The following is a 22463-nucleotide window of genomic DNA, read 5'->3' on the forward strand; positions in this document are numbered from 1 at the left end:
AAAAAAATATGTGTGGATTTGTGTATTGAAAGTTTTTCATTTGAGTTGATTTCGTTTTGAGAGTTTGTTGTTGCTTGATAAATTGTTTTCTCGCTACGCAAGTTTCTGCGTAGCTAGCCCCTGTATCTATAAAGCTGGAACACCGGATTCTTCCAGTCGTTTATACAAACTAAATCCCGTATTATTTTTATTGCCCCCGCAGGAGCGCAGCGACGAGGAGGCACTTATAGTTTCACGCATAGATATTGGACTGGAATCTCGAATTTTTGCGTTTTTTGTTTTGTTTTGTTTTGTTTTGTCGCGCAAGCCTACCCGTAGTTAGTCTCTTCCGTAAATGTTCGGTTTTTTTTCAGGGACGGCAGTTGCTAGCCTAAAAACTTTTTCTTTATAATAGCAGGCGCCGCGGGCATTTTACTCAGCTTTCGACAGTAGATTCTATTCCGCTTGTAGAGTTTTGCCCGATTGGTCAACATGCAGGAAATGGAATGGAGAAGTTTCTGGAAGTTTTTTTAAATTCAAGCTCTCTCTTCCTGCAGTCAACTTGTATGCATTTACTTTTGACTTTCGGATTAAACAAGATGTATACATATACCAATCAGTGAATTTGCTGACAGTCAAATTACAATCTGTCTCCTGTCTTAGACATTCAGGAGATTGATTCATTTTTCGATCCAAACAGTTTGTCCCCAATAGCAATAATAATGAACAATGATTAAAATGATAATAATAGAACAATGATTGAATATGGACAAAAGTGATTATTGTTGGTGGTTTAATTGGCAACGAAATTCCACTGTAACTAAATTTATTCGACAATCGCCATTCAACATACTCTACTCTCAACAAGAATGCTTAAAAATCCTGTGTTATGGTATACTTCTCGACAGTAAGTATAAATATTTTTTTCTTTCTGTACTTTTATAAGACTTGGTTTTATTAATCTTTTATGTTTAACACAGGTCTGTGTTCTTGTTGATACTTACCAGGCACTATTTGGGAAATTATTATCAAAGATTGAAAGAAACTTTTGGTGAACTATTTTTGAGGAAATTTCAGTTTCACCATATCAATATCATCTAATTTCATGTTTCTTATTTTCCCTTTAAGCTTTTTATGAATGAGGATTCGTTTACCTTGACAACGCAATATTACCTCGTTACTGCTACTATTACCACGTTACGTCATGATTTTCCATCCTTCTACACGATGTTGCTGTTACAACAGCAAGATAACTGGCATATCTTTTTAATGTAAACAATTTTGTCCGTGAGATCCCTTATCATGCCGTTGGAAAAAGTCCTGAATGTACGCTATTTCCTGTTAATACCTGCTTCCTGCTCATCAATATTGCCTCGTTACTGATACTATTACCACGTTACGTCCTATCATCTTCCATCCTTTACACAACGCTGTTACAGCTTCTAGATTACTGGTAAATCCATTTATTGTAAACAATTTTGGATCACGATATCCTTTGTTAAACAGTTGGAAAAACTCCTAAGTACCGTGAGATTGGGTAACTTGCATCAGTGGAGGCTAACTTGCATAGCCCTCAAATGAATGACCTGGCTGGTCATTAAAATACAAAGTTAAATCAAAACAAAAATGGTAGAGTAGACTTGCGAGCAGAGCTGTGTAGTTGTATTTTAATGACCAGCCAGGTCATTCATTCGAGGGCTATGCATGTTAGCCTCCACTGATGCAAGTTACCCAATTTCACGGTACGTTGTTACCTGTCAATTTTTGGTTCCTGCTCGTTATGTTTCTGGCTCATAGCATTTCTTATGCTGTTTGGTTCTACTATGTTTCATTTATACCTATTTCAAATTGGTTGAAATAAATATAGTTGCATGTCTTTTGTCTGGTAGTATACACAAAAACACAAAAACAAAAAACAAATCTGTAACTGTCTGTAATTGATTCTACCTGGACACTTTTCCTAATGAATGTTTTAAGATTCGTATTTTATTCTTTGTAAAAAGTAATTCATATTTTTAGAAAAAAAATGTCTCATTTATGTTAGCTTATTCATTGATATCTCAAAGAAAATGCTGAGAAGAATCATTCTAACTATTCCAAATCATTTCCAAACTTTTGCTATAAAGCATTAAAAAGCCTTAATTAGCATTAATTAGTTTTACAAGCATTTGTATTAATTAGCGGGTGGCAGTTAGTGAAAGCTATGGCTAGTTAGTATTGCTATTGGTATTATTAGTATTAAACGCATTATAAACGACTCCAGTCTAAATGTTTGGTGATTTAGCTCTACTTTCTGCCCAGACTTTTCTAATGGAAAGTACCTTAAAGGAAGAAATTTTGGCGGATTTGGCCAGAATCCGCCAAATTAAGTTCCCGCCAAAATTTCTTTTTTCCGGCATCTGCCCAATTAAACTTTGTGAAAAGATGATCTCTTTTAACCCTATTCGGCCTGTGGGGGGGGGGGCTGTTTCTGTTCGGAGGTGAAATTATTGGTAATAGCTCCTGAAATAATAGAGCTTTTGCCATGAAATTTTCTGTAAATTCCTAACTTTTATTTAGCTTCAAAATGAATAAAAAATTTGACACCTAAAAATTTACACACCTTGAGCATGATGACATTTCTGACAGTAAGGTGTCACAAAAATTGACTGTTTTCCAATACAAATTTATTCTTAATGTCAAATATATCGTTTAAACCGTAATTTATTGAATATTTAGGATAAAATAAGCATTTTAAACTCAGGCAACTTTTTTCTAAAGCCTTTGTTAGAATACAATAAGAACAAAGGAAATTTTCGGTTTTTGCTCAGTTTGGGCATGATGAGAGACGTCATCAAAAATTTTTTTAGTCAAAAGTTACTTTATGTGACCAGGATCTTGTGTGCCAAATTTCATCCAAAAAGACCCACTAAAGCCTTTGTTAGAATACAATAAGAAATTTTCGGTTTTGGCTCACTTTGGGCATGATGAGAGACGTCATCAAAAAAATTTTTTGTCAAAAGTTACTTTATGTGACCAGGATCTTGTGTGCCAAATTTCATCCAAAAAGACCCACTAAATCGAAAGTTAATGGGTGGTACAGGAAAAGCCCCCCCCCCCCCCCTAGTTCTGAACCCCTAAAAGCCTACAATCTTTCAAGAAATTATTGAGAATTCCGGTTATTTTGACGTTTTTCGAGATTTAAAGTTCGGGCGAAAAAGCCAATTTTGGGCTATCTCTTTAATTTAATCGAATATTTCAATTTGAGACGGGTAGGCAGACTTCCAGGCTATATTCGGAGCCTTACCGGACCATTTTTGAACTTTTGGATCCTCAGATCCTAAGGTTAAGTCTTAAGTCTAGCGTTAAAACTCAGAGTTAAAACTCTACCCTTCGAAACTACTTTAGAGCACTCACAAATCGACTCACAAAACTTCCTGGGGAATTTCCCATTTGTCTCAAATATTTCTTGAAGGATTGTAGGTTGAATAGGGTTAAGGTGTTTTTGCATTTTTTTTCTGTTTTTACGCCCTTTTAACCCTTTGAGTGCCAGGGTCCTTTTTTCTAAGTTTTTTTTAAAAAATCGCTAGTTCAAACTTTAAGGGCTTATATCTCCTGATCTAGAAGGAATTAGAAGCTCGTATATAGCTCGTTGGATAGCTTAGAGTCTCTTCTTTCTTTTGGGCGCCTTCGGCGCCGCCCGATTTAGGAAGGGCGTGGTGGGCGGCGGCCAAGGGGGGGGGGTAGGTTAGGGAATTAAAGCAGTCAGGCCCGCTGCGCGGACCTGACTGAACTGATGAAAAGGTGCCCAGTGGTAAAATTTCAAATCAATTCACTAGAAGACAGACTAAAGTAAAACAGGGCCAAATTTGGAGGTTCTTGGATCACTCGTTGACCAAAAATAGTCAAAAAACGGTCAGAATCTCAAAAAAGTGAATTTTTGTCAATTTTTTGCATTTTTTTGACTTTTTTGCTTAAAATTTCGCTGGAAAGACTCACTTTTGAATTTTTTTTTGCTTGACCATAAAGGACAATCTAATTCCTACGAGTTCGACCAAAAATAACGATTTCTAACTCAAACTGGGCATTACAGGAGGGCTTCGCCCTCCTTTATAGCCCATGTCGTATATATACGACATCGGCACTTAAAGGGTTAAAGATAAAATTTTCAGCAAACGCCAAATTAAATTCCCGCCAAATTTAGTTTTTTCGTCCATCCGTCAAATTAAATTCCCTCTTAAAAACTTTTTCGGCCATTTGCCGAATTAAATTCCCGCCAAAATTCCTTCCTTTAAGGTAAAAAATGGGCGGTAAGATGGCAGTTAAAATCTCATTGCTTGAAAAAAATTAAAAAAGAAGTCATTATATTGACTATAAACAGCCTATTGTCTTCCCAATTTAGTGCAAGGGTATTTCTACTACTGAAAGTGAAAGTTAATCATTCTAGCTACTCTTTGATGTCTAGTTTTTCCAAGATTAAATAAGATAAAATTGGAAACTGGAAATGTACGTTTGGCTAGAAACATAATCTTTTTATATCTCTCAGCCAATCAGAGTTTGTTTTGCTTTTTATGCAACGGTACACGAGTCGAGAAAATATAACACTTCTACTTAAAACAATAAAGAAATTGAACATGTGAGGAGTTCTCACTACAAATCCTGAAAAAGAATGGATGAAATCAAATAATGAAGTAATAACCGTCTTACAAGAGTGATACTTACCTTTGCAACGTCGGTGGCCAAATGAATCAAAAGAATATTGTAATCAAGAAGATTACATTTTCTCAGTTGTAGACAGACACACTGGAAGCTACAAAATATCTATGGAATTTAGTTGAAAAGAATTAGGTTAAGAATTACAACATTTTGGGTAGAGACATTATCATTTAGTGACGTTGGCATGTGGTGGTTGGGTAGGTAATACAATTATGTTGGAAAATTAGTCCCTATTATTTCGCAACAGCTTCAAATTGAGATCCAAAATGTTTGTGACATCAGTAGAAAATTTTCCGGTTCCAAAAAATCCTACGTCTATCTGACCTTGGAACACGTTTATGGATTAGTTTTCTTGTTGTTTCACAACCTGATTATAACATTACATTGCGTTAAAGAGTCGAAAGGTTGAACAGAAAAAAGCAAACTTCAGTTGAAATTCCGAAATTGAGATTCTAAGAATACTAAAAATGCAATTTATTTTTTGAGTTATCACAATACAAAATTAGATTTTGTCGATCTAAAGTTTTAATATGAAAAACAATTTTCTCAAAAAAGTGACTTTTTCACGAACTCGAAATGATTGACACCGTTTTCAGGGAGCTTTGGACATAAATCGAAAAGTGTTAGGGATTATAGTATCTAAAATTGACGCAGGAAAGTTAATCAAATGAAAAGTGTGTTTCGAATCAAGTGTAAACATTTTCATACAAAAAGGTATTCCCTAAAAATTACAATGAAAAAAAGTTAATTACAACTGCTAATTGATCGATGACTTTAATGTGCGCTCAGGTATCCACTAAAAAAAGGAAGAGAAATAAAAAAATTGAATAGGTTTTTAACAATGATGCATACTATTAGCATCCATCGCACTGTTAATAATGGGTACGAGAATTCAATTCATATTTTCTTTAAAACTACACTTTTTATGAAAACAAACTAAATAACAATATTAAGAAAAAAAAATAGTAGGGCTTGTCAAGCTTCATTTTTCAGGTAATTGCACAAAAAGAATCACATAATAAAAATAAGAAAAGGCTAAGAATATTCTTAAGATCAAAACCCAGAAATTTAAGAACATCCTAAAGCTCAGATAACTTCACTATGAGCCCTATAACATTCAAGTTATCATGGTTGGTTGGTATTAAACAGAATAAATGCGCAAAAGAATTCTAACTTTCATATACTGTTCGAGAGCCAGGTCAATTAAAAAACTTTCGTCTGCGCAAATAAGGTAAAAAAAATGCAAGCTCTAAGAGAGTTATGCAGATAATAATGAAAATTGCCGAAAACTTACGGTAATTTCATTCTCATGAATAGCCTACACATGAAGAAAGGAACGACAACGCATAAGAATCCAAAGAACAAGAGAAGGAATCTGTTCAACTTTGGTAATCCTGGACCATTTGCTTTATCAATGATGATGTAACCTAATCCACCCACAGTGAACAGGAAGCTAGCTGCTAATCCCTCCATAATGTATTGTCCATTCACTCTGTACGGCATGAAAGCAACCTGTTACAAATAAAAGCCAATCAATAATTTTCAAAAATCTTTTTATTAAAGTGTTATGAGAAATCTCTGGAATTCTAATTGAATTCAAGCCATTTATTATAGCTAACGACATTTTAAAAGTGATTTTCCATTTGGGTAATTTCTACTCGTAAACCATAGATAAAGTTTACAGTTTACGAAAACCCTAGGTATACATGATCTCTTATGAAATTAAATCAAAATCAATCTTTTTTTAGTGACATAAAGAATATTTTATGGTGAAAATATTTTCTTGTAGACAGCTCGATTTTAAGTCAGAACAAAAAGTGAACAACTGATGAGTCAGTTCAAGAGTGGAATACATGTACTCTGGGAAACTGTTAAAATCTTCAACTCAGAACTAAGAACTTGCGTTTTTTTTAACCAATCCTTTTGGTCATGTTAAGCATATCTCTGAAATTCTTTGACATAAAAACAATAAAAAAATCCCTGGCCCAGAAAAGACTTGGTTCCAATTTACTAGGAAGAGAATCTCTGAAGGTATTGCATTGAAATGCTTAATGACGCAGAATTTTGACGTCATTTCGACACCAGTTGTTAAAAGGGTTAATAGGTGTATTATTTACCGGTTTACTATTTCCATGTTCATCTGTAGTTGAGCCAATACTTGGTGGTTCCACAATAACATCATAAATAATACCTAAACAAGAAGCAAAACAAGGTTAAATTTGACTGATTTCACTGACTTCAGCAATTGACATTCTATTGAGCTAAAACTATACCACCTAAACTTTTCTAGTACTATTGGTACTATTGTGATGTCTGAGATTTTTGAACAGACCCTTCAATGTATTGTGATAAATAGACCTTTCCCTAGACGTGGTGTCATGTTGGATAATTAAAAACTCCAGCACAAAAAACAATGTCATATTAATGTATAATTATTATAAGTGAGCACAAGTTTTTAATTACCCATCATGAATTCCATCTACCTTATTAAAGGAATATTTTCAGATTTATTCACCCTTATTTTGTTATACCGGGTGAGCCAAAAAAGTATACGTATGAATCTTGTTTTTTAATTTGATTTAATATATTTGGGGGCAATGATTTTTGACTTCCCCAGCTGTATTAATGAACTTTAAGATAGATTGAGTTAATTTTCTAAAAAGGCTGGAGAAAGTAATTTAATTAGGGTCAAAATGCCTTTAAATCGAATCTTTGAAGGTTTTCTCTTTGCTCGACTGAGGTTAGGCAGCAGGTATGTTACTTATTGGATACAATATAAACCCCCTCCATTAGATGAGGGATGTCGACATAGTTCTGGTGCAGAGACCAATCACCAAAAATTGTGCTCCGGAAAAACAGCACTTTTTGCTCCAGACGTTTCCGGAGCGCTCGGAGGGTCCTGGTGCTGTAATCCCCCCAAACAGGTCTAGGGGCCTTGTGGGGGTTCAGCCCTGAGATATTTGATCTTCTCATGCCTAAAAGTTGCTCAAAATTTGTAGAAAAAGAGCTTGAATTGCTGGTACTTCTATGAAAGAAATGTGTAAAGTTAAATGAATCATGACCATTAGCCATATTTTAGAAATTAATGGGATTACCCTAACTTGGTTTAATGTCAACATCCCTCCTCTAATTTTGACACCCTTTTTATCAGCTGAAATTGATAGAAAGGTTTAAACTGTTTTTCTTTGCTTAGTGGTCAGAGAGGAGTATTATTATTGTCTGTCTCTAAAGAAGGGTGTCAGAATTAGATGAGGGATGTTGATATTAGACCAGACGGTACTGAACGATAAATTTGATTGTCGAAGTAATCAATAATGATGGAAGTAATCAAACAACCACTTATCGATTAACAATCGAATGTCAAGTACCAAAATTTCAGAAAAATTGTGAGTATTCGATCACTTTCTTAACAACCCTTCAAAGACTCCATAACCGTCCGAGTACTTTGATTGTTATTGATTACCTTCGATAACTTTGACAACTTTGCTAACCAATTGATTACTTCGACGATAACCAATTACCGTCAACTGCTCTAACTTGGGACTATCTGACAAAAAATGGGACGGCAATCCGGCCACCATTTCACCGAACCTCCAAAGTCATTTGATTTGAGTTAATAAATGGCATATATATAAAAAAATAAAAGATTTCTCTTTTGCACCGAGTAGGCTTTTAAATCGAAATATGAAAAAATCCATAGTGGAACACACGCAAATGTCTGGAACGAAGAAGACCATATTAGTGGCAAAACGATGGAGCGTTTGACGTCACTCCCGCTGCAAGTTACACACTCGTTATTTGTTAACCCCATCAGGCACTAGACGGTTAGGCGTTCTGTAATTCTCCAAACGACGTCCCGTCATTTGGAATGAAAACAAAAAGTTACAAAGGACACACTATCAGTGAAAGTTAGTATGGTGACATGTTAATAAACTTGGTAGAATTATCAAAACGAATTTGTTGTCAAAGACATTTAACAGTAAGTGAAAATACAGGCCAGATATCAAACAGTCCCACCATGTTTCGACCAATCATCCCAAGTTAGAGCAGTTGATGGTATTATGATATATCTTTAAGAAAAACTAAAAAAACTGATCTAAAACCAAAGCACAAAAAGAAGCCCCTCCATAAAGATTGACCCCCTTATTTCCCAGCCATTTTCCCTTGCCATTTTGTGTGGCCTTCGCCCTGGGTTTCCTCAAGTGCTACTGGAAACATATTTGATAAAATTGAAGGCTGGAAATTACTGAGTACAATCGAAGGTATTCAATATGATTGAAGGTAATCGAAATGATTGAACAAATCGAAAATGGTCGAAGAAAATGCCATAATCTGGAGTCGAGTGAGGCCAAGCCCAATTGATAGTTTGGTTCGTGTCCTCCGACCGACTCTAAATTTTTGAGAAAAAGTGTTTCACTTTGAGTTGGAAAAATCAAAACAAATTTACCTCCTTTTCACATGATAACTACTATCTCTGCAGTTCTTTTCTAACTGACTGCTTTGATTCTTCTATAAACAACATCCAATTTGCGCACAGAAAATGTCCCGGTGTAGCAGAAACTCACAGCTGTATTCCTTTAAGCACACGCCGCAAACGCCTTTATTTCCAACTAGAACCTATCTTGCGATCGCGTCGAGTGCCGTTGTGGATCCGGGCTTTTGACTATTTTTTTACACTCGCGTTTGGATTCCAGGATTGCACGATTGTTTGAGGAATTTCAAAAATAGAGGTTTTTGGTGGGAAAATGAAAAAAAGGTTCCAATTTTAGCTACCGACCGACCGACCCATTTTTCAGAGCTTCTAGGACACGAACAAAACAATCAATTGGGCCTGGCCTGAGTATTCAATCACCGATAAAATTGGATAGGGGGTGTCACTGACCACCTTCGTATTCGATTATTATCGATCATTATTGATTACTTCCTTCACAATCGAACGTTCAATTAGTACCGTAAGTTGGTCTAATATCAACCCAATAGAGACGACCCTAGGTATAGCACCAACTTTTTCAGGCCACTCGCATGTTTTGAAATTGTTTTTATCCCAAAAAAAAAGAATTAAAAAAAGGTTACAAAACTTTACCTCCTGTAACTAAGAAATACGACAACAAAACGCATGAAAAAACAAACATTGCAGATGGAGCTTTGATCCATGTTGGCTTCTTAATCTTCAAATTTGGTGGCTCCAAAAATTGGAAAGGTAATGTGAAAAAGAATTCCATTTTTGTGAACCTTCCACCAAACTTTTGCCTTCGGATTGACGGATGCTCTTATATCGGATGGCCAATAGTCACCTTCATTTTTTAATTTTATTTTTTTATCCACGGATCGCTGATAGTCACTTTTCCGGGGGTTAGGTAGGGTCAGGGTTGCTAGTAACGGCTTGTCACTGTGCCGGGTGCATACTCGACGCCTTGGACCCCGCAGGGTTGCTAGTAACGGCTCGAATTTCAGTCAGGTTTAAAAAAGGGGTACTGTTACCCATATTATAATAATATTACCCCCGTCTTTTGCCAGTTCGGTATAATATGTTATGAATTGCGTGGTTTTGCTGTGCGGCGATGGCTCAACGGATAGAGCGCTGGCTTCCGAATCTGAAGGTCTTTCTTTGGTGGTGGTTCGAATCCCACTCGGGGCGAAAATTAGACTGGTCGAAATTGATGGACAAATGATTGACAGGTATGAAAACTCAGTCAGAAATGAGAAACTAAGTCTCAGAAACTCAGACAGTCAGAAAAGAGAAAAATAGGATAAGAGATAGGAAAGAAAAGAAAAGAAGGTGAGGTGACTTTTGGCCATCCGATATAACATTTTCCCGGATTGACGTGTTGACGTGATTGAGTCCCTGTAGCTACTGCACGAATTTGGTTCGAAAACGAGGCTTGTTATCTAACTTCTGATTGGCTTAGACTTCGGCCGCTTCAAATTGATTGGTCAAAGGTCTCAAAAGCGGCGAATCTGAACTTCTTGAATATCGAAAGGCCATCATTTTGAAAAGAGACTCAAAGTGTGAACATCTCCAAACCGTCAAATGGTATGAGTGTTTTCTGTAGACAGTTCATGTTTGTTTGTCGATAAAGTCTGTTTGATTCGCCCCTCTGCTCATGTATATCCACAGTGACCCAATACTATGCATAATCTGCTTCTTCTGAGTTTAAATCTCGTAGAGTTTATTCACTAAAAAAGTCCATCTGCCTGAACAGGAAAGGACTTCGGTGTTTGTTTGTAAACTCTGGCAATTCCAACATCAGTCTAAATCTTTCTGTGTTCAGGGATTTCAATTAATACCTTTTCTTGAAGCCTACATATGACCCAGTTTGCAAAGTGTGGCACATTTGCTTTAGATATTGAGTGCACAACTTGTAAAAAATCGAGTGCAGGTGCAAAATATATCTAAGGTTTTCAGGTGTAGTGTTCAGCTATCTTTTCCTCTAGTGCAGCCAATTTGAGCAATTTTTTGCCTTTTTGGGCAAATTTCCGAGCTATAGATGCACCTTGTCCGGACCAAAATTTATCAGGTGCGTTCTTCGAGTGCGGAACGAATTTTTCTTCGAGTGCAGCCTTCTTGCCATACTCTGCAAACTGGCATATGACTGATAACTAAAAGAATGTTTTTATTTGCATGCGACACAGACTCTACTCTTTTTAAAACCTTACCTAAATTAAGCAGTAGTGATAATTGACACACTTTTCAAGAAGGGAAGGGAGGTCTGTTTTTAAAGATTTCCTAGGGGCTACCATGCTATATTTATTAGACAGCGTGGTATAGTGTGGTCATTGAGCTTGGTTGCTGCACAGACGACTGAGGTTTGATTCCCACTCGCAGCGGTTCACTTGACAAGTGAATGAACCTTCGCCCAGGTCAACCCATGCCTACTCTGTACCAGAGTGTATCTCACGATTATCGTAGCGTAGTCCGAGCGTAGTTCACTCTGTGCGCATTGTCTGTTTAATAAAAGTTTTTCCTTACGGAGACCTCTGCGATGAAGTATAATTTTGAAATAAAATGGCTGCCAAAGTACGACAATTGTAAACAAAGGGATGGGGTCCATTGAGGGTCACTTTCAAAGCATGTTTTGGCTGCTTTTTTAATGTTTTTGAGCCAAACTAAAAGCTGAAAAGTAACGAAGACATATTCAACATTGTCTAACAGAAAATTACTTTCCAATTACCCTATTTTTCCATGTAGTCCGCCAAAGAAAAGTACAACATTTTAATTACAAAAGCTATGCCAACAAAACAAGCTATAGCCACTCTACATAGATCGAATACCGTAAAAGTAATACTGAATTTGAACATAAAAACATGCAGAGATACTCTGAGTATATTCCTTTGCAAAGAACTGAAGTTAAAACCACTTTAAAAACAAGATTCCAATCAAACAACATCTCTCTCATGTTCGTGAACTCCAAAATGTAAACAAAAAACATTCGATTTGTGCAAAAAGAGTTTCTATTTCTATTTCTATTTCTATTCAATAATTCAGAGGGTACATACGTACAATTTCCTGAATGTAAAATAAAATGGTAATAAGTAAAATCTATCTAAATATAATAAAATCTAAGGCAACCACTTTGGATTAAGAGGTAATTGAATTTTGCAGAAAAAAAGAACTTACATGGCTGTATTGACATTGAAAACAAACTAAAGGCTAAAATGTGAACGATAAAAATATGTGAAGGATAAAAACAATTCTGAGTAAAAACATTTTATTAACTAATATATAAAACATAAGATAAATTGAAATAAATTAGATTGCAAGGTTGAATTGAGGAGAAAAACTACAGAAGAAGTTATATGACCTCACGCATCACTGAAAGAATTTTGAAAACTTGATAAGACAAGACAAGATTAATTAACACTGAGATTTGAAGCAAACTTAAGAAAATAATCTATTTGAGGAAGGCCACTAATTTATCATTAAATATATCTAACGACTCAGCATTAACCAGACCAGCTGAAAGCATATTCCATTCTTTGATTGTGTATGGGTAGAAGGAGTAGGTATACCGTTGAATTGCACCTTGGATTGGCTGAAATCGAAGATCATTGCATCTCTGAGGTTTAATGGTATTAGGAGGCATGAACTTGATTCCATTGTGAAACTGGTAGAGAGACGTTAAACGCTTGACTGTACGCCTCTGCTCCAATGTTTGCAGGTCAAGGTTCTTAATCATACTAGTTGGAGAGGCTTCTCGTTGCCATTGATTAGAAATCCATCTAGCTGATTTTCGTTGTACAGACTCTATGTGTCGATTGAGTTTTAGATTTCCTACTGGGTCCCACACTATTGATGCATATTCGATTATGGGTCGTACAAAGGTTTTGTAGCATTGGAGTTTAACTTCCTTGTCACACATTCGAAGATTTCGTTGCAAAAAATGTCGACAGTTATGAGCCTTTGCAGACGTTGTTGTGATATGTTTGTTGAATGTTAATTTGCTATCCAAGATCACTCCTAGATATTTAGCAGATTTTACCAATTCGAGATTGTAGCCATGGATTGAATATGTTTCTTCAGTTTTTTTGTGTTTATTTGTAAATCGCAGGACTTTACATTTGTCAGCATTAAACTCCATGGACCAGTCCTTTTCCCATTGGGTAAGGTGGTTCATGTCATTTTGCAGATCTCTGGCATCTTTGATTGATTTGATGGATTTGTAAAGTAGAGCGTCATCAGCAAAAAGACTTATCTCTGAGGATGTGACTGCTAATGATATGTCATTTATATATACTAAAAACAGCAGGGGTCCCAGTACCGATCCTTGTGGGACTCCGGATGTTACTTTTCCCTCTGGTGATTCTACGCCTCTAACGAGTACTTTTTGGGTTCGGTTACTGAGAAAATCCTCTATCCAAAACAACAAGTTGTTTTTGATTCCATAGAAGCTTAGCTTTAAAAGTAACTTGCGGTGACAAACTTTGTCAAAGGCTTTACTGAAGTCCAAAAGTATAGCATCAGTTTGCCCTTTTTCATTCAATATCTTGACTAGATCATTAACAGTTTTTACTAGTTGTGTCTCACAGGATCGTTTCTTTCTAAATCCATGTTGTCGGTCAGTGAGGATGTTTTGCTGCTCTAAATGGTTGATTATGTGACTGTGAATTATGTGTTCGAGTGTTTTACATAGTACAGATGTTAGGCTCACAGGGCGGTAGCTTTCAGGGTTTGATCTGCTTTTGTTGTTGCCTTTATATAGCGGAGTAATGGTTGCTTTGCGCCAGTCATCTGGAATTTTTGATTGCTTCAGCGAAGCTTGAAAGATGAGAGTAAGGGGTTTACTTATTATATCAGCACACTCCTTCAAAATTCTGGTGGAAATTTGATCTGGTCCATTAGCTTTGCTGGGGTGAGCTCTGAAAGTAATTTTTGAACACCATTTTGTGTTATTTCTAATTCACTGATGGGTGGACAGGTATTTCCTTTTATATCTGGTGTTCGGCCGTCATCTTCTGAAAAAACACTCAGAAATTGATTATTGAGGATTTTTGCAATTTGAGTGTCATCAGTAAAAGTATTTCCATTTGAGAGCAAAGAAGTGATTCCGATATTATCCTGCTTTTTCGATTTGATGTAACTGTAGAACTTTTTCGGATTTGATTTGTGTTCTGATAAAAAATTGTCGTTGATAAATTTATCACAAGTTTGTTTACAAGTCAATCTTGCTTTCTTTGCAGCTTTTATGTATTTGTTCCAGTCAACTGATTGCTTTGTGCGTTTGTATCTATTATATACTCTTTGCTTTTTTCGAACAGCACGTCTACATGATTGATTAAACCACCGTTGGTTGTATCGTTTAGTTGAATTTTTGCACGGTACATTGCTTTCTTGAGCAGTGGTAATGATATTTTTGAATTTTAACCACAAGTTATTGATCGGTGTATCGGCTGTTTCGTTTTCCAAGAATTGGTCTGACGCTTGTCTTACATCTTGTTTCATCTGGTCGAAGTTAGCACGGTTCCAGAGGTAGATTTTTCGTTGTACAGGTCGCTGTCTTTTAGGGTGGCAATAAACGTCAGCAAGAACAGCTGTCTGGTGATCTCCAAAACCTGGTGTTGGTCTGCAGCTTTCGATGAAGGACGGTCTGTTGGTAATGAGTAGGTCTAAGATAGATTTTTTGTCTGGTTGGAAAATTGACAGCTTGGGAAAGACTGTTTATGTCAAATGCCTCAAGATATTGTTCATTCAGTGCCCGAGGATATTGAGATCCAGTAATTGTGTATGACTCCCAATCAACATCTGGTAGATTGAAATCTCCTCCGATAAACTGAGGGTTTGATTTGAATTTTTTGGACAGGTTGTTTATTGATTGGACAAGGTCATTGTTTTCCTGAATTGAGCTGTTTGGTGATCGATAGCAAGATGAGATGATTATGGGCTTCTGGAATGTCTCCACTTTTACAGCGATTATTTGATGACTGTTAGAAGCCTTTATGGGTTCAGTGATCAAGGATTCCTTTGCGATGATGATAACGCCTCCGTACCCATCATTACGGTCACACCGATGAACAATTTGATAGCCTGTTTTTGGGATAAGCTCAGAGTTAAGAATGTTACAAGATAGGTGTGTTTCAGTCCCAATCAAAATGTCTATATCATTTGTAATGAGATAATTTGAAAGTTCTTCATTTTTGTTGTAAATACTTTGAAAGTTACAGATAACAATTCGAAGCTTCGAGTTATTTTGCAATGGAATGTCTTCATTTAGAGCTCTCTTTTATTCCAATTATTAAAAAATAAAGAAGTCAGTTTTGTTATGAAAACACTTTTTTTCGACAAACTTCTATACTTTCTGACAACTCTGATATGACGGCCATTTTGTCTTATCGCCTCCGATTTCTCGCCAAACTCCAACAGCACTCCATCGTAGCGGTTGGTTTGAGAAATCTCAAACCAGAAAAGACAATGACAACAGACCCTCTACGGCAATGAATTTTGAAATTTATAGCCGTAGATATTGGGTTTGTGTACAGACAAACCCATGCCATGCTATGTGCCAGACCCCCGCGCTCGATAGGATCGATCATCGGAACGGCTCGATGACGGATCGATATGTGATCGATGGATTACTTATCGATCCGGATAGGAGATCGATAGAGGATCGATACTCAAGATTTTTTTAAGCTTATGATTATTTATCGATCTATCATCGATCTTTTATCGATCTTATCGACCCTAACAACTCTATCGAGTATATCGATTCGTCATCGATCGTTAATCGATTCGTCATCAATGCATAATCGATTTATAATCGATGCATAATCGATTAACGATCGATGACGAATCGATTAACGATTGATGACGAATCGATTAACGATTGATGACGAATCGATTAACGATTGATGACGAATCGATTAACGATTGATGACGAATCGATTAACGCATGATGACGAATCGATTAACGATCGATGACGAATCGATTAACGATCGATGACGAATCGATTAACGATCGATGACGAATCGATTAACGATCGATGATGAATCGATTAACGATCGATGACAAATCGATTAACGATCGATGACAAATCGATTAACGATCGATGACGAATCGATTAACGATCGATGACGAATCGATATACTCGATTGAAATACTAGCTCTATAATGGATCAACGAAGGATCGATACTCAAGACTTTTTAATGGCTGAATCTTCCATCGATCTCCTATCCGGATCGATAAGTAATCCATCGATCCGTCATCGAGCCGTTCCGATGATCGATCCTATCGAGCGCGGGGGTCTGGTATGTGAGAGGAATTGGGTAGTCGGACGGCGCGCTCATTGAAAGTGTCTATATTTGCAAAAATAGGCCTCAAAGCCTCCTGCAACTCAACCAAATAGAAATAGAAATATTCTAGAAAGGCCAACGTCAAAAAAGGCCATTTTTCTGTCCATAAAATCAGCTATTCCAAACCAAAGTTTCATTGATTCAAATCGGCACAAGAAGAGACAGCATCTCTGATAAACCAACTTAGCAGGATGCCCTTCTTTAAGAGGTAGTATTCAACTTTATAAGAAAGGCTTTTTATGACATTAAACATGATCATTTCTGCTATTTTGGTATTCTCCAAATGGTAATGGTTTTTGAAATAGCCCATTTTTCTAAGAAAATAGCAGAAAGAATATGTTTTAGTAACACCTTGCTTAGCTCCAAAGCTTTTTGTGTTCCTGTTTGAACCTGCGCATAATTTCCTGTTTGTTTTCATTTCATGGATGAAAATCATTCAGCCTTGCTTAATTTACACACTTTTGTTTTGACACATCTCAGTCTGGGATGGGAAATCCTCTTAATTGCGGCTTAACTTAGATTATTATTAGCTATCATAGAATTTAGAAAATAGCTAGAATTTTTTAAGGGTGCAATTACATGCTTATCACTATTTGAATGGGTGTTAAAGCATGTAATTTCATCCTGAACTAGTTTATCATTTAAAAAGACTTGATTAGCTCCCGACCGCTTCATTGAAATCAGAAAGCCTTGGACTATCTTACTAAAAAATTTTGAGGCCCGCAATCTTCGAGTTAGCAATTTCAATTTTGACTCTGGTTGAGTTCTTAGCTGACTGGTTTTATGTAAAAAATCAAATTCAAGTTAATTCTAGCTCGAAAATCCATTTTTGAAAATTAAAAATCAAGTTAGATTCACGTGACGTCATAATTTGCACTTTTATGACGTCATAATTTAGCTGACTCGAAGATTCCAGGCCTGAAAATTTATCCTACAAAACAATCATGTTAAAGCTTTAGCTCATTTGACCATGTATTAACCCAATTTTTTAAATCGGAACCCTCTAATCTGTTCAAGCAATTTCAACCGGGGCAGGATCATAAGCGTGCAATTGCACATGGGCATAAATTTTAACTGTGTAATTGCGGGCTTACAGCCTTGGGAGTCAAGTGTGTAATTAAGAGGTTTACAACAATACAACATATCTAAATTCTTTACAGCTCACTAAGTCAGTTTTATCACAAAACATTTCTAAGAGGCTTCTTGTCTTGTTGAGCCTCCAAGCAAATATTTGGCTTATGTCTATAGAGTGGAAAATACATCGTGTATTTATAAAAACACATTGTGAAAACTAAAAGATTGTCTATTCGATCCCTAGGCCTTCACAAAAGAAAGTTTTCTGTTACAGTAGTCATGCCAAGAATGAGATCAGACCCCTTTCCGCACTATTCCCTGCCTCTGAAAATTACCTTGCTCCATCTAAGCATAAAAAGTTGTAATTTGACGAATTTTTAACGATTATCATTTTCCCTAAGGTAGTTCTAATTCAAGAATAAATGGAAGGGATTTAAGTAAACTGTATGTAATATTGCTGGTTGAAATAAATGAAAGAAAAACTAAGCATATCTATACACCCAAAATGACATTGTGATATTTGCGATGTTAGCTTTTTTAGGCTTATGCAAATTAATGGATAGAAATAGACATGGAATACACCTCCCTGAGCTTAGGGGGGCTAAACCATTTGCATTTTTCCATTTATTTTTCAAAAAATACTGGGGGTCAGCTTGCTAGGGGGGCTGAGTGTGTGTAATAGAATTGGGGGCAGAGCTGATAGGTTCAAGATATTTTAAATTATGTTAAAAATCTATGCTGCGGGGAAGGTTTTATCCCTCTTGAAAAAAAATTTCTTTGATATTTTGTTTTGTGAAGGTGGGGGGGTATGTTTCTAGAATTCAGCTTGGGCTATTTTCCTTTGCCCTCTGAAAAATGCTGGGGGCTGGACCCCTCTGCACACTATGTTAAATGGTGAATACCACTAAAATAATAACCATATTCTTGATCCATCACAACATCTCATAAAACCAGTTTTTTTCAATGTTGATATGGTTTTGGTGAGTCCCCCAATGTCTACAATCAAATTATTCCATCCCGCTCGTTTTTCCCCACCCTGGCTTCAAAAAACTCCCCCTCCCCCCTCGTAAGTCCCTTTGGTCTCAAAACCCATTCCCTGGAATCCAGGGGGAGAACGTTATAATGTCTGGTAAAAATTTGGTCCTTTGCTCATAACTTGCAAGATAATTACCAATCATGCCTACAATGGTTTTTCATCCACTCCTACAAAAATGTGTTTTTGAAGTATGAAAAGTGACTTTAAATGCAATATTTGCACAGGCGATAGAATCAGATAGAATAACAGCTTAAAAATTTCCCAAATTTCTTGATTCTGGAAAATATTTATTTGATTTCTGTTGCTTTTTATTATTCTGGAAACTGAGTCAAATACTCAAAAATAGATACTTTACTCTCTGATTTTTGTTTAATTATTTTTAACACTTCTAATGTTTTCATGTCTTGCTAAAAATGGGCCTAGTAATTTTAAACATTAGGACTAAGCTAGAGAACTTCTGTTATTGTCAAAAAATTACTTTACTTTCATTTTCTAGACTCAAATAAAGTATCATTCACCCACCTTCCATTTTCACTAACCTTCCACATACATTTTTTCACAATGAGTACCAAAGAAGATAGTCAACGTTTAAATGAATACAAAAGAATAGAAAAAATTGGTGAAGGTAAGCTCTCCTTGACAGAACTATATATTCAAAGCAATTCACTAGTCTCTTAAACTTAAATCCCTTAAAAAAATTTGAACAAATAAATTTATTGGTTTTGCTTTATTTTTTAATGAACCTTTCCACCTCAAATTTTACTCATAAGGTTTTCTTGCTCCTTAACAGAATATCAATGCAGTAACTGGAATTCTCCTTAGTCTTAGATAGAACAATTCATTTTAATCATCCTCAAGTGATGAAACCTGATTGTTAACATTTGACTTATATAAATATAAATATTATTTTATAGGCACCTACGGTATTGTTTACAAAGCTAAACACACCCCAACTGGGGAATTGGTTGCTTTAAAGAAGATTCGTCTGGAAACTGATGACGAAGGGTGCCCATCCACCGCTATTAGGGAAATTTCGATTCTCAAAGAATTAAGGAAATATCCTTTTATTGTCCAGTAAGTTATTACTGACTACATTAGTATTTACTAGTCTATATCTATGGACTATATTTTACACTTTTGAAAAGAAGTGACCAAGCCTTCCCAAAAAATGTATGATGGGCAGCAGAGAAGGAAATACAATTAAAAAACAAGCATCTTTTAGAAGTAGAGTTACTGCACACTGATTAAGGTGTCCATTTCTCCTGTAATAAGCTTTGCCATATTTTAAATTTATGCAAACCGCTTTGAAGTGTTTTCGTGCTAATTCAATTACAGGTCTCTGTTAATTAATCATTGAGGTAGGTTTTGATTGTCAGATTGGTCTCTTTTTTTGTAATAGACTCCAAGATGTTATTCACAGTGAATCAAAGTTGTATTTGGTTTTCGAATTCTTGTTGATGGACTTGAAGAAATACATTGATACAGTCCAAGGACCCATTGACCAAGCCTTAATCAAAGTAAGTCAATGCTCAAGTTAAGTCAGACCAACCTTTGAAACCTTGACAAGGAATGTTTTCCGACCCCAACAAAAAACTCCAGAAATTTACTTTCCTAATTCAGCTTTTCCTTGAACAGAAAAAACCTTGTATTTTAGCAACTGAGATACATAACTTCCACCAAATGATGGGGTCAACTATGAAGTCCCTGAGGTCAAACATTTACATGGCATTGAATAGACCATATCGGCTTTCCAAATTCTCCCCGAATGATTTCCCATGATGCATTGCGCAAAAAATTCACGGAAAGTCAATATCGTCCGTGAATTTTTTTGCGCAATGCATCATGGATAATCATTCGGGGAGAATTCGGAAAGCCGATATCGTCTATTGTAATAAGAAATACAGTCATCTCTATGAAAGTTTTAGCCATGTTAATGAAGAGGAAACCAGGCTTATTTTATGCTGCCTATCAATAACTTCTTTTGAGCTAGAATAAATCCAATTGATTTACTAATACATTGTATTTTAGAGTTACACATATCAAATTTGTGCTGCTCTGGAATTTTGTCATGCAAGGAGGATCATCCATCGTGATTTGAAGCCACAGAATCTTCTCATTGATTCCAAAGGATTGATCAAGATTGCTGATTTTGGTCTTGGGAGATCTTTTGGTGTTCCTATCAGGGCATTTACTCACGAGGTTTGTCCCTCTGAGTAGACATAATATACTTTAAGTACTAATCTTTTAGAGCCTTTTAAAAGGGTCACACTTAAAAACTGAAAGAAAACATCTATGCTTGAGGAAACATATAGTTATGATAAAGTTTAAGTTAAAGCATTGATAGATTGCCTCACTCGTTTCCCCTATTAAATACTTGATTAGTTATATAGGTGTAAGAAGTTAGCTTGATTGAGAGATATAGAAATCATTACATTGAAATTTATTGATTTTCTTGTCTTTCTCCTCAGGTTGTAACGTTATGGTACAGATGTCCTGAAGTTTTGCTGGGCATGAAGAGATATTCATGCGGTATTGACACTTGGAGTATTGGATGTATTTTCGCTGAAATGGTCACCAAAAAACCCATCTTCCAAGGAGATTCTGAAATTGATGAAATCTTCAAGATATTCCAGTAAGCAAGCAATATAAATGCTAAAAACATCTTTTGATTCCAATTTCAAAAACCCAAAATCATTTGTTTTGTCCTGTAAATAAAATTTATAGTTCAATATCTCCATGTTGGCTCAAAAACATTTTATGATAATCTAACCTGAGCACTTTGCTCCAACACCTACACAAATACACAAGTAACAAGTAACTAATCAATACTCAAAACCGGTGTTTTATCTTTTATCTCCACAGAATTTTGGGTACACCAAGTAATGCTGAGTGGGAAGGTGTTGAGGAATTACCCGATTACAAGAATGCATTCCCCAAATGGAAACCAAAGAATTTAAAAGACCTTCTACCTGATATGGAGCCTGCAGGAATCGACCTACTTCAGGTAAGAAGTTGGAGCAGCATGGTTGCTTATGTTTGAAAAAATTTTCACAAAATAAATTCTACAATTTGAACCCATTCTCAATCTCTGTGAGGTCAAACGTATGCAAAAAACGTGCCAACAAACCTCTTCGGCTCTTTCATAACAATCAAAGTTGAAACTGTTAACGTTTCTTGAGAAATTGATAAATGTTTTGAAGAATGACGGAAAGAAAAAAAATTTCTTCCCTCCTCCTTTCTTGCATTAACGTAATAACTCAAAGTTCTTTCTTCTTTTAGAAATTCCTGATTTACCAGCCAGCATCGAGAATGTCAGCAAGGAAAGCATTAAAGCACCCATACTTTTTCGACTTTGATCCTTCCACATTGCCACAGCCTCCAGAAGATATCCTGTAAGCGGTGTAATACATCAGAATACTTTAAAATGGTGTCAATCGCACAACCAAAATGTATCTTTTCAAATAGTTTTACACGAGGTGATGGTAATGTAGTCATGTCGAGGTGACGACCCAATCTTATTACCGTTCTACAGGGTGTCCCTAATTAAAGTATCGAGTCGAAACACAACTATGAGTAGAAAGTTTTATGTGCGTGTTCACAAAATTGTATTTTAAGCTCTCCCTCTTTTTTCTTTGTCATTACGATTAATTTATACGTTGTAACTACCTTTTGTAATAAGCCTGTGTGATGGAGAACGTTCTTATATTTTAGCGATAACACACACAAACTTTTCTACTCAATCGCATGTTCAAACTCGATACTTTAATTAGGGACACCCTGTATGAGAGAAAGAGAAGGAAGGGAGATCAGGCATCAATAAAAACACTGTATATATGAAATAAATTAAATTTGACAAGCAATATTACACTTGCATGTATCATAAATGTAAACAT

General features: G+C 36.0%; 2 protein-coding genes and 1 long non-coding RNA gene across 3 annotated transcripts; 2 read left to right on the forward strand and 1 right to left on the reverse strand.

Annotated features, from left to right (window-relative positions):
• The first annotated feature begins 545 nt into the window (after positions 1 to 545).
• LOC136801829 (uncharacterized) lies at positions 546 to 2061 on the forward strand. The gene is made up of 2 exons (XR_010845918.1): positions 546 to 886; positions 1108 to 2061. It is a non-coding gene; the product is annotated as an uncharacterized lncRNA (long non-coding RNA).
• A 3272-nt stretch (positions 2062 to 5333) lies between these two features.
• LOC136801831 (oligosaccharyltransferase complex subunit ostc-like) lies at positions 5334 to 9956 on the reverse strand. The gene is made up of 4 exons (XM_067058496.1): positions 9758 to 9956; positions 6792 to 6865; positions 5969 to 6186; positions 5334 to 5470 (listed from the first exon to the last, which is right to left on the reverse strand). The coding sequence occupies exons 1-4, from the start codon at positions 9894 to 9896 to the stop codon at positions 5449 to 5451; spliced, it is 453 nt and encodes a 150-aa protein (XP_066914597.1). The 5' UTR covers positions 9897 to 9956; the 3' UTR covers positions 5334 to 5448.
• A 714-nt stretch (positions 9957 to 10670) lies between these two features.
• LOC136801830 (cyclin-dependent kinase 1-like) lies at positions 10671 to 22103 on the forward strand. Its single transcript, XM_067058495.1, has 8 exons — positions 10671 to 10708; positions 19067 to 19195; positions 19485 to 19644; positions 19970 to 20087; positions 20599 to 20769; positions 21039 to 21202; positions 21433 to 21574; positions 21850 to 22103. The coding sequence occupies exons 2-8, from the start codon at positions 19132 to 19134 to the stop codon at positions 21964 to 21966; spliced, it is 936 nt and encodes a 311-aa protein (XP_066914596.1). The 5' UTR covers positions 10671 to 10708; positions 19067 to 19131; the 3' UTR covers positions 21967 to 22103.
• The last annotated feature ends 360 nt before the right edge of the window (positions 22104 to 22463 follow it).

Source organism: Clytia hemisphaerica, unplaced genomic scaffold (genome assembly GCF_902728285.1).
Source record: "Clytia hemisphaerica strain Z4C2 unplaced genomic scaffold, Clytia hemisphaerica genome assembly, whole genome shotgun sequence".
Taxonomy (NCBI): domain Eukaryota; kingdom Metazoa; phylum Cnidaria; class Hydrozoa; order Leptothecata; family Clytiidae; genus Clytia; species Clytia hemisphaerica.